At 36.9% G+C, this 12,248-nt stretch overlaps 1 protein-coding gene across 1 annotated transcript in view; it reads right to left on the bottom strand.

Moving 5' to 3' along the window:
* Nucleotides 1–120: 120 nt before the first annotated feature.
* The window catches only part of USP10 (ubiquitin specific peptidase 10), a 34,561-nt gene continuing 22,433 nt past the window's right edge, over nucleotides 121–12,248 (bottom strand). Inside the window, exons 10-14 of the mRNA XM_019619698.2 lie at nucleotides 11,101–11,281; nucleotides 7,010–7,175; nucleotides 3,694–3,838; nucleotides 2,662–2,727; nucleotides 121–308 (exon numbers count right to left, since the gene is read on the bottom strand). Of these exons, the coding sequence (XP_019475243.1) occupies nucleotides 121–308; nucleotides 2,662–2,727; nucleotides 3,694–3,838; nucleotides 7,010–7,175; nucleotides 11,101–11,281 (746 nt within the window). The remainder of the gene's footprint in view (nucleotides 309–2,661; nucleotides 2,728–3,693; nucleotides 3,839–7,009; nucleotides 7,176–11,100; nucleotides 11,282–12,248) is intronic.

Below are 12,248 nucleotides of genomic sequence, written 5' to 3'. Positions count from 1 at the left end.
AAAAAAGAAAAAAAAGAGATTCACTCAAAAGAGCATTTACAGGAGAAGGAAAAAAAAGTTAGTGATAGTTGGCGTTCTACAAAGCAGGTATCTTGCACACACAGCGTAGAGGGAGAAGTTTCACAGCAGGTCAACTCGGCGGTAGTACAGGAGGTAGGCTGTGCGTTCTGCAGACGGCTTCACCACCTGGTACTGATTGATCACCTTCACTGCCTGGTCATCGATGCGTAACCAGCCGTTGAGCCCGATTTGGAAGACGTCCGTAGTGTAATGGCCACCAGTTGCGCTGTTTCCGTGATGATAAACAACTGTGAAAAGAGGAATTTGTGATGTGCTTGTACAAGACATGGGAAATGGTTTTAATCTGAGACAAGGGAGGTTTAGGTTGGATATTAGAGGGAAGTTTTTCAGCCAGAGGGTGGTGAGGCACTGGAACAGGTTGCCCAAGGAGGCTGTGGATGCCCCATCCCTGCAGGCATTCAAGGCCAGGCTGGATGTGGCTCTGGGCAGCCTGGGCTGCTGCTTGGTGACCTGCACACAGCAGGGGGTTGGAACCAGATGATCTCTGTGGCCCCTTTCAACCCAGGCCATTCCATGATTCTATGAATACCCATTGCCACATAAAACCACGGAATTAAGGTCACTTTCTGCTTTCTTCATAACATACTCATGGTTCAACCAGGTAGTACTACATAACGCCTCTCCACCATACCAAAGCTAATGATTCTGAAGGACACTGTAGTAAATTAAGAATGAAAAGCGCCATAATGCATTAAACAACTTACCAAAAATAAATCTGAACAATCTACAGAACAGTCTATAAAGAAAACTAGAAAGTCTATAGACTACAGTCTAAGAAAGCCTATAAATAAAGTCTAAAGCACAGTCCATAAGGCAAACAATTGTAGAGCATTTTTATATGCCAACAAAATATTCGAAAATAAAAACCAGAGGGCATTAAGCTACACAGCGGAACAGGGCACTGTTCAAATCATGCTGATTATAAAGCCAATTATTCCACCTGTGATCATTCTTTCATTCTGTCTTAACTAGAATTTTATTCTGAAAACAGATTCTGTTGAAGTACCAATCTATAAATTTCCCATTTATTAGTTCTCAGTAATCTGCTTCAAATTTTGAATGGAACACAACTGCTGCTGCTCCCAAAAGAGCACCAAACTGTCTTCTCGATTACCTCCACATCCAAAATGTTCTCAGAACAGAGGGCTTAGCAGTCCCTTAACAAAAACCAAACCCCAGTTTTAATACTGAGCTTTCAGCATTATGCGTGGACAGTGCCTCCAAATGGAAGAGGTCTTCTACATATGTAAATCTAAGGAGGCATGCAAGAAATTGCATTTAACTCTTTCTCAGAGCATGTGCCCATACTACACACTTAACAAGCCCACACAGAAAGCACTGCCATACTCTAAACAGCAAAAGTATGTATTTACAAAACAATACTCAAACTTCATAATAGACCCAGTCTTCCTGTTCTAAAAGACACTTCAAACTTACCCAAAATTTTCTTCACTTGCACAAAACCAAACATTTTACAGTAATATCAAAGAGATGAAGTTTTTAGAAATTCACAAAATAAATCTGGAATCATTCATGTTCTAAAATTTATTTTAATCACTGGATAGTTCGCAATACCGAAACTTATTTGTTCAGATCATCTAAGCTCAGTGTCTGTGGATGAGAACTCCTCAGTTGCCAGAAAACTCTATTGTACTTTTCCATAGGGGGAGTTAGAAATAATTAGAGTGCAAACACATTTCTTCAAGTCATTTTAAACATGGTCTCCAAATCTGCCCCATGAAAATAACTTCCAATAAAATAAAATGAAACTGCCAGAAACAGTTCTGAGAGCCAGGTTTGTTTTTTTCCTTCTGTAAACTCAGCGGTCACAAAAGTGGATCCAAATCACCAAGTCACATAAGGCTACCACTACTGGCACAGATTTGGTGACATAGAAGTTAAAATCTCTGGATTCTCCAGTTTATTATTCTCCTATGTCAACAAAGAAGCAGGTGCAAATCGTAAACTGTGGAGGAGTGTTAAACCTCAGGAAATTCATTACTGCCAGAGACTGTTTTGTTCAGTACGAAAATCCTGCTCCTGCATACTTACGTGAGCTTCCAACCTTAACTACCAATTTAAGGTATTTCACATACATTGCAGACTTAAAAACATCATTTCCTTACACAAATATCATCATCTCCTCCAAGCTAAACTTCTCCACCCACAGCATGCTGCTCACAGACTGCCAGCAACTCATCCTGAGGGTTCAATGGGACACGATGCCAGCATTCAAACAGCAATTTCAATACACAGATGAAACATTATTCTGAAAACTTGGGCTATGTTTTAGGCACAGTTATACTGCAGCTATATTTCAGCTGCTGCTGCTGCTACTACTTTTCAGGGTGGATCTGCTTTTGTTTGAGTTTCAAGCTGGAACAGTCAGCATATAAATACAGATACAACATTACATTGGTATATGTGCATACACTAAATAAGAGAATCTGACACCCATAAATTATTTCAGTTTTAAAATAATTTTGTAATTTATAAGAAAATATTATGTAATCCAGGTTTCTAGAACTCTACATGTACAATATTTGCAATACAGGGACAAGAGGCATGTAGATAAAATACCTGCAAAGAGCCGGTAGGTTCTTTGGCCTTTAAAAATTTTACTTTTCACACCAGGAGACAGTAACTCTGGAGAAGGAAAAAGAGTAACAAAGGCAACAGTTAGAAAATTCAGAAATCCAGTTTCAACAGAGATCAATTATTTCTAACAGAAATCAACATCAGTATAAACAGAGAAAGCTCATCTAAAATGTATACAACAATTTCAAGTCCCAAGTTATGTTCCAACTGTTGTTGTCAGTGATGGCAGAATAAACCAGTTCTACAAATATTCATTCTTTAAGACATTTTAATATTAAATAATAAGTATAATGACAAAGTATATATCTCACTTGATATATAAGTAATCATTAATTTCTTTTTTCCTGAGCTGGTCGGCTAACAGTCAACTTGCCAGATGAAAAGAAAATGCATTTAACACTGCAAACTTCAGATGCTGGATGTACGCAAGTTCTCACCCTTCCTTTATCCATTACTAGCCTCCTTTCAGGCTGTATCTTCCATAAAATGTTTATCTCCTTTCATCAGGCACTGTTTGTTACAATAATTTGCCACTTCCAAGTGAAATCTGACAGAAAAATACATAGAGTTGTTTGCCAACAGCCCTAAGAATGGACACGTCTTTTATTCAGGGGTCATTCCCAGTATTTGTTCTCACCAGCCTACCACCTTACTCCTCAGGTCTGCAGGAAGCTCTTATGTGGCCAACCTAATGTCTAGGATGTGACAAAGGTTGTAAGATCTTTCATCATAATGTTCTTTGCACAGCAGCGGCCCAAACCAATATACAGGCAACGTGAGATTCACCAAGATTGAATCTCAGATAGCTAAATATATTATTTTTATGGAGGGAAAAAAAGCATATCTTTTAAGATATTCAGCAAAATTACTACATTTCTAGGTGGCAATACCCTCCATGGAGAAGAAATCTTGTGCACAAAGCTGGAAGCGAAAAAGAGAACTGAAAGACACTAAGGAGTTAATATTATCCTTTCCCAAAGCAGGGGAAACTTCTGTTAAAGAAGACATCTTTACCTTTACTAATTTCCAGATCAACAGGATACTCAATATTCTTGATAAGCTTCTGACATCCGCCAGTCTTCTCATACACAAACCTCTTGAGGTGTAAAACAAGGACAGGGGGGAGTTCTTCTAGTGTCACTCTTCGACTGATCTCCACCTAAAAATACAGAACAAAGATGAATTAAATATGATTTCTGTTGACTGCTCAGAAATACTGCTTTAAAAGAGGAATAAGTATTTGACTTTACATACACTCGCACAAAGAAACAAGTCTGCATAGCATAAGATAGTTTATAAGACAGTTTATGACACATAAGAGACCAGTGATGTAACAGTTTAAAAATTATTTAAAATCAATGAGATATCTGATATTCAAGAATTCCCTTGAAAAACAAAGTGAGCTGTTAAATAAGCTATCTAAAAACAAGCACCACCACGGTCAGAAGTTATGGAAGGTTTCAGTAATGAATGATATTTTCTTTTTTTTTATTATTTTTTTTTTTTTTTTTTAAAAAAAGGTATACCAAGTTCTGTAAAGATCCTGAGAGAAAACTATGAGTTACACATTATTTATTAAATATTGACTTTTTTTTTTTGGTTACAACCAAGTAACCCAAAAAGTTACTGTCTGGAAATGTAAAACTGGGCTCGGAATTGCAGAACAAAAATGTTTCCCCTTCCTAGAAATTCTGAAGTAAAAAATAAAGAAATAAATAAAAAAAAATCTCCAAGTAACTGCTTTAGGCTTCTCTAAGTTTCCAGATTCAGAAAAAAGCACCTGTATCCTCTTTATGGTAAATCATACTCTTCTCCAACAGAGGACCCAATTCTACTACACAGAGTGGAATAGAAAATCACTAGGAAAAACTATCACTCTTCCAAGCTTGAATACTAAAACTTGGCTCTCATGATACTGAAAGCAAGCAGGTTTTGTAGGGTGCACAATTTCCTCAGGGATTTGAACTGATACTTTTTACAAGAAATAATTTCACATTTCAAACAGAAATAGTCTCTACAAACTGTAAAATCTCACCTACATCTTAAGGGTTCAAAATATGCCTTTCTGCATCCAAAAAACATCTAACCACTGGCAACAGTGGCAGCTTCTCTGAGTCTTAAGAGAGGGTTTTTTTTGTGCTTTTTGTTGTTTTTTTAAACCAGCAGGCCAAACAGGGCCCTGTTCTTTTCCACTCAATAAGTGCCTGCTGGCACCCACCCGTCCATCTTCCAGGAATAACACGCAGAAAAAGAAGCTCTAAGGCAGACTCTGAAAGAGAAGATGTGACAAGAAGTGCACACAATTCTCCTATGAACTTAGGAGAGTTTGCATATTCCATGCGTTCTAGCATGGAACAACTGCTGTTTTTATGGAGCAAACCTGGAGAGGCTTTATATAGAGAGAAAATATTCTTGATTCAGAAAGTTATCACTATTTGAAGATTTTCCTGGAATTGAGGCTTCTCAAATCTAAAATTTGAATTCAACTTTGTGCAGAACACACCAACCAACCCCAAATAGGTCCAAGCCCAAACCAAGACAGGAAGACACAGAAGAATACCAACACGGTGGTTTAAGCAGCTGCTGTTCTCCTCTCTCAGTCACTGAGTTGGTGTTTAGGAATGCACGCCTGCACTTCAGCTGTGCCTCACCTAGAATCTCAGCTTAGATTGCTGCAGATCACAGCAGCATTGTGCTCTGGTGCCAGGCTGAGGAGCAGCAGCTGAGGACACAACACATGTCCTGCTACCCTGACCATCAGCAGACCTGATTTCTGGTAGCAACATCACCAGCGAAAAGTGCTCCAAACGTTTGTTTAGTGAACAGTGAGTCATTCCTGAGAAAATATTTGTGTAAGCCTTGAGAAGCAGTCTGAGAACTCCAGAGAATGTGAAGACTCCTTCAAAGGAGTTTGGGGAAGGTAAGCAGGAAAAGTAAACGAGAAAAGGCTAGCTTCTTACTCAAGTCTTCACTTCTGTTACAAAATGCAAACAGGTCTGCAAATAAGAAAAAAGTCACTTCAAGTTAAAAATTAAGTTTTTATATGTATTTGGTGTTGAAATGTTCAAGACAAACTGATCTGCAAGACCAGAAAGAATCTGAATGGCATACAGAGCAAGAGAATGTCATTCCTCTTTAAACACCTAAGGAAACACCTATATAAACACCTATTTATTTTCAAACACTGCAGGAGAGACTGATGATTTCCTCCTTACATTAACACAAAATTCTTATGATTAAAAAAAATAAACTAAGAAGTCATTCACACATTTGGAAGATTATTCTTGCTGAAACTATGGCTTATGCCCACAGCTTATACAATTCAGACTTAAAAAATCAGAATAAAAAAAGAGAGTAATAATAGCTTTTTATTTTTTTTTTTTAAGCTTTGTCAACAGTTTCTGAGTTCCCCATACGGAAAATGAAGATGAAATGCTTCTTCACAACATATTTTGGCTTTCAGGACTTTGCAGATAGTAATTTTCAATGCATTCACTGTTTTCACTACAATTTGTAACATAAGAACAACTCTTTTGACTTAACTTCTTTTGAAAAAAAGACTAAAAGACATAATGAATGCTTGCATTTCTATGCAGCCCCTAAAATCTATGCATACCAGAGATGATGTTTTTAATACTATATGCTCTAAGGAGGAAGACAATAGCTCACATGGGAGATGAATTTAATTTATTAACTGCATCACAAGTTCTCAAGGTATATGCCAGAAGTATGTTTTTCTTCCCATGTAGTATTCCTCTATTTTTATCTAATTATTACTATATATACTATACTATATATAATATATATATATTATTCATCTAATTATTACTTTTCTATACCACATTGTTTGCAAAATATAATAAGGCATCAGCAGAGATGCATGAGGGTGCAGAACTGCTGCAAGATTTTTCTTCCACAGCTACAGCGTGCTTTCAAGCAATGCTCTGAAGAGCTGCTCTTTTTAGTAAGATTCCTGGCAATCCCCAGGAATCAGTATGTTAAGACTAGCTAAATGCATTTTACTTATAATAGCACATATCATTATCACAGTTTACTCTGTTAATTTAATAATATACTCAAGTAAAATCTTCAGAAAACATAATTCACAGGCAGAGTTTTGTTTAAAGTTGGTTCTCTTCCTTGAATGCCTTTCCCTGTATGTATTCAGATGTATTATGTTTTACTGCTGCAAGACACCAAAAAGGCTAGCATCTTTTTTATTAACACGAGGAGCAAGAGTTCAAGAAACTATTTGTAAACCAAGAGCTGAGTAAAAACCCTTGAAAGAAATTTTAATATTTGACTGTAAGAAGGGGTCAACAGAACACACCTCTTGCTTGGTTTTTGTGGTATAGCCCTGGACAGACTCTCTTGCCACCAAACTTTCCAATGCATCCTGGACGGTGCGTATCTTGTCAGACTGGATATCCAGTTGCAGGGTGAAGAAAGGTTGCAGCGTAGCAGATTCTTTAGAACTCTGCTGGTAAACAACAGATCTATGGAGAGAGAAAAAACTGAATGTAAAAAAGGGAAGTATTTTTCAACAGTACAGAAGCTTCAAGTAAGAAGAAATCAGTGTCCACCTTGCTAACTCAGCTGACTGTTAAACCTGAACAAAACATACAAATACTAGCTACAATAGCTGGTATCCACTTGATTCAGTAGCTTGAATCTGCTTTAATGCAATTAAAATCAGTTTCATAACTCCTTAGAGCACACTGAATGGAATTATATTTTAATTATTTTATTTATGCAAGGATTAAAAATTCTGGATAAGCATCAGACATTTAAAACTTTAAGCAAAGAAGCATTTGGCCATGCCTTTAAAAGTCTTCAACGTGGGACACATTAGAACATATTATGATCAACTTTACTGAGTTCCACCTGAGCTTTCAGATGGTTCCAACTTTTTATTCCGAACTGAAAAAAAAAACCAATTATATATTTCACAGCACAGTTAAAGTTATTTATTTTAAAAAGTCCCAAAAATTGGGAACAGTTTACATACATACATTTTGTAAAGACTGTAAAAACAAAGCTTGAAAATCAAGTTGAAGCTATACCTAACTGCATTCTTACCCAGGGCTCTACCTTTTGTTTCTCTACTGCTAACCACAAAAATACCTCTGCCCTATGAAACAGATACTTCTGGCAAGTATGTTAAGGAAGCCAGCTCTTATTGCAGGGAGACTTTAAAATCATCTCAGCTCACATCAAGTTTCTGAAATTATGCTTTACAAACACATGATCAGAAATGCAAAGTACTGATCCATCTCCAATTTATGTTTTGCTGTAAAAAATTACAACAACTCCAGATTGTGCAATTAAAACACATGATTATTTCAGTCACTTCACTGTGTCCAGTTTCATAGCCACTTGAAATTGTTTGGTTAGATCCTGCCACATGAAATACAAACTATTCTCTGTTGAGGATCAATGTTTCCTTCTCCTTCCAACATTTTCCATGTCCAGACTTCGTCCACGCATCCCTCTCTACAGAAATGGGAGACTTTTGGAAAAACCATAATGTTAACAACATAGGGCATGAGATAATTTTTTGTAGGGCATTCAGCTGCAGCCTTTCAGCAATGTGGCTTGGTGAAGATTGTTTTGTGCAGTGAGACAGCTCACTCTTCAACCACATCACTGCACTAAGTGCACTCTTCCTGTTTCCCCTGAAAACTGTCAAACATGACTCAAGAATTTATTTTCTTTTGAAAGCAGTACTTGCATTGAAAAGTCCCAGCTGTTAAAAAATATGATTTTACACAGCTGAAGAAATAAATTGCTTATTATATTCTTAAGCTTATTCTTAATTGTAGTGCCCCACAAAGCTTGAAAGCAGTAAGATAATTAACACAGCCGTAATTCCTGTAGGCAGGCTGAAATTTCTCTCAATCATGTATGAAATGTTAACATACAGCTGTGATTACTGCCAACTCCTATCAAAAGAGCCCTGCAATTCAGGCAAAACCCCAAAGCAGCAACACACAGTTGATGCATCTTTGGACTAGCAAATACATACCTTTCAGAGGAAAGACAGCATATGAAAAACAGTACCATGTTTATTTCACTTAACGCTTCCTCCTTGGCTATATTTAAGGACAAAACCTTCAACACATGGCAAGAGCAGTGTTTAATAAACAAACCCTGCACTGTGTAAGTCTTGCTGCTTTTGGATACGTACCCAGCCCCTTTTTAAGCTAACCATTATTTAGTGCAATGAGCACTAGAGAACTGCTACCAAATCCACGGATTAAAGATTAAATTACTAATATGGATGACATTCTGAAAAGATAATACTAAGGAAAAGCTCTTTTTTCTTTTAGTTACTAGGACTGAAATGGCAAAGTGTCTTCAAAAAGTTATACAGAAATGGATTTGACAGCAAAATCTTTATTGGACTTTGGTTTTCCATAGCTTAATTGTGGATTCCCCATCCCTGGAGGCATTCAAGGCCAGGCTGGATGTGGCTCTGGGCAGCCTGCTCTGCTGGTTGGCGACCTGCACATAGCAGGGGGGTTGGAACTGGATGATCACTGTGGGCCTTAACAACCCAGGCCATTCTATGATTAATTACTTAGTAGAATAATTAGAAATTTCTACTGGTCACAGGAAAATGCATTGTCGTCAATCTCATATACTGCAAGAGCTCTGCAGTCAGCAGTATTGTTTCAGGATATATATATATTAATTTTTTTATGAAAACAGGCACTGCTCTCCTACTATATATGTTTTTCTTTTAGAAGTGCTATTTATGGAAGTATTTAGCAGGCCTCTAACTGGTTTGTGAACTAGCTTGTACAACATACTTCAAATTCACACAAGCTGAAAAAGCAAAAAGGACTCTGCATACTAACAAACCAGATCCTGACAGAACTGTGCATCTGCACACTTACACCTCACGCTGCTTTAAAAAGTAAATTCTTTAAACAATTACACCCTGATAGGCATCTAACAGTCAAATGAAGACCCAAGGAGTACTTAAAGTCACCCAGGCCAGAAGGTGCCAATCCACACCATGTTTTCCATTGCAGGCTTTTTCCATTTCGCTCCTTCCAATTTCTGATGCTGTCATTTGGTAGATTTCTACCGACATTTCTGCATATTCAACCCTTCCTATCTCCACCCTCAGCCTCAGAAGAGGAAGCTTTCCAGCATCACAACAGGAGATGCTGCTTCTGCGGTAAATGGTGTGACCTAGTTTGGAGGCTAAATACAATGGGTGTGGTGGAAGCAGACAACAGATGTCACAGTGAACCGTGTGGTTCTGTTGCTCACTGCAAGTTTTTTGCCTTTTTCAGTATTACCTCCACATTATTTGTCCTGGATTTTTACAGAAGAAAGCATTCTCTACGTATTCCGAATTTAATGGAATCATGCATAGACCAAGATTCCAATCGTGGTAAAAAAATACTATGAGTGTTAACAATACCTTGGGTACATGGAGATACCATCAATGTGGAATTGCAATACATAAAATGCTTGCCTGCCAATTTTTACGGAAAATATCATTTTATTTGCCAGCTGTCTGACTCAAATCCCTAAGGAATAATTTCAGCACATTTCATAGTCAGAAGGTATGAGCCCACATTATTCACACCTCTCAACTGAATTTCTGGCAACACATGGAGTCAAACACCAGCAATTAAGCGTCTGCCTCCAATTTAAAAATAATTCTTCAAGTCTAGCATTTTTGTTTTGGAATATGCTTTTAGTTATGTGTTTACATTGCTTTCGTTTTAAATTATACATTTCTCCAAACAAGCAGTGAGGCATCCCTTTTGAAAAATACTCTTTCACTATCTACTTTCTGCCTTCTTTTGGAATCAGACCTGAATGTAAGTAATGGCCCACATTCTTTTCATTCCTGTACCATCTTGTAGCGATTTACATTTTTCCAAACTTCTTTCGCCGTTAACATTTTATTTATTAACTATTATACGTAACTTCTGTGCTTCTGGGAAGCACATGTGTTTAAACAACCAGAAGTTAACTATTTTTATTATTTAAATTCTTTTCCGGACTGGGTTTAACTCTCAGCTAATCTCACTATCCATGGAGTGTGGTCACAAGAGTTGGTGTACAATTTTTTGGAACTCTTTAAATGTTATTATCAACATACAAAGCATATATTTCAAACTCCACCTCAATAAACAATTCAAGAGCTTTGTTCAGTAAACAGAGTCAGACTCTACAATAATTCAAAGAATCTTTTGGATCAATTTTTTTTTTTTATTATTGTGACCTATCTTGGATTCACTTGCTAACAAATGCTTCATAGTAGAAATGTTCATCTTTCAAGTCTGAAAAAATTGCTTTCTTCCATTGTGAAAAACAGAGCAAGAAAAACAGAGGAAGAAATTACATGTGAAGGCAAAGCAAGCTACAGTCTCAACAACTTTTTCATAAGAGTACTACCTTATGTGACCACCAAAAATATCAGTTATTGGAGTCTGAACAAAGTCAGCCTGTCGAGTGACTGAGGATTTGTTGCGAGGTCCCACTTGCTCCCATTCATCCTCACTGCCTTCTCCTTGCTCATCTTGCTCCTCTTCCTCATGAACAGTCTGAACCTCAGGGCCATTGGAAACAGAGAGTTCTTAAAGTGAAGAAAAATAGTTTTGTGTTTATTTTCTTTTCAAATAAAACATGCAAACAGATATAGAACTTAAAAGGAAAATAAAAATTATTTTCAGAAGATAAAACATTTTCAGAGATTACTCAGATTTCATAGGCCATAGATTTGAAAACATAAATGAGAATTAATATATTCCTGGCCCCCTCACATCTGGGCATATCCATGCATCAACAGAATGCAGTTCACTAATGACTGTATGTAAGCAGCAGATGCAGTTTTCTAATAAAGCTTCATATATTTTTAGTTATAAGTTTATGGAGTAGAAAAATAGAAAGTGAAGTGTTACTCTGGAAGCATAATTATGGCATTATTAAATACAACTTCTTTTCTGCACAGATATTTTACAGAGAACCCAAGGCTTAGCAAATATTGTCTTTTCATGTGCCAAAGTCAGGAGGTTAAAGAAAGCTTAGCACACAGCCAGAGAACAAAATACTGAATGATCATTTTATATCATAAAAAATTTCTACCCTGCTGAAGAGAAATTGGTAACTGGGGACCTGAACTCTACACTTGGCTAAGGCTAACTGTGTTTTGTTTCATTTTTAAATGGGGATTCAAACATAAAGCCACTGTAAAATAAAACGGTATTTCAGACTACATACAAATCCAACACTTATTTCAAAGAAAACTTTCCTCCATCTTTGTCAGTAAGACTTTTGAAATCATTTACTATGCTGTTTTGAATTAGCCATTAGTCTAGAGCCTCTACTTCCAAAAAGAGACCTTCATCAACAGATGCAAAATGCACTTCTATTTTCAATCTACCATGGAGAGAGCCTAATCCCCAGTAAACAATCTTAATATAAAAATGAATCCTTGAAAATATGGCATTCCATCCCTACCTCAACATCTACTCTAAAAACTTCTCTATATTACATAATTAACATAAAAATAGGGGAAACATTTTTACAGACAGATACTTGAA

Source organism: Meleagris gallopavo, chromosome 13 (genome assembly GCF_000146605.3).
Source record: "Meleagris gallopavo isolate NT-WF06-2002-E0010 breed Aviagen turkey brand Nicholas breeding stock chromosome 13, Turkey_5.1, whole genome shotgun sequence".
Classification (NCBI taxonomy): Eukaryota; Metazoa; Chordata; class Aves; order Galliformes; family Phasianidae; genus Meleagris; species Meleagris gallopavo.
The sequence above is the reverse complement of the archived record's forward strand: the minus strand, read 5'-3'. Positions and strand labels throughout refer to the sequence as shown.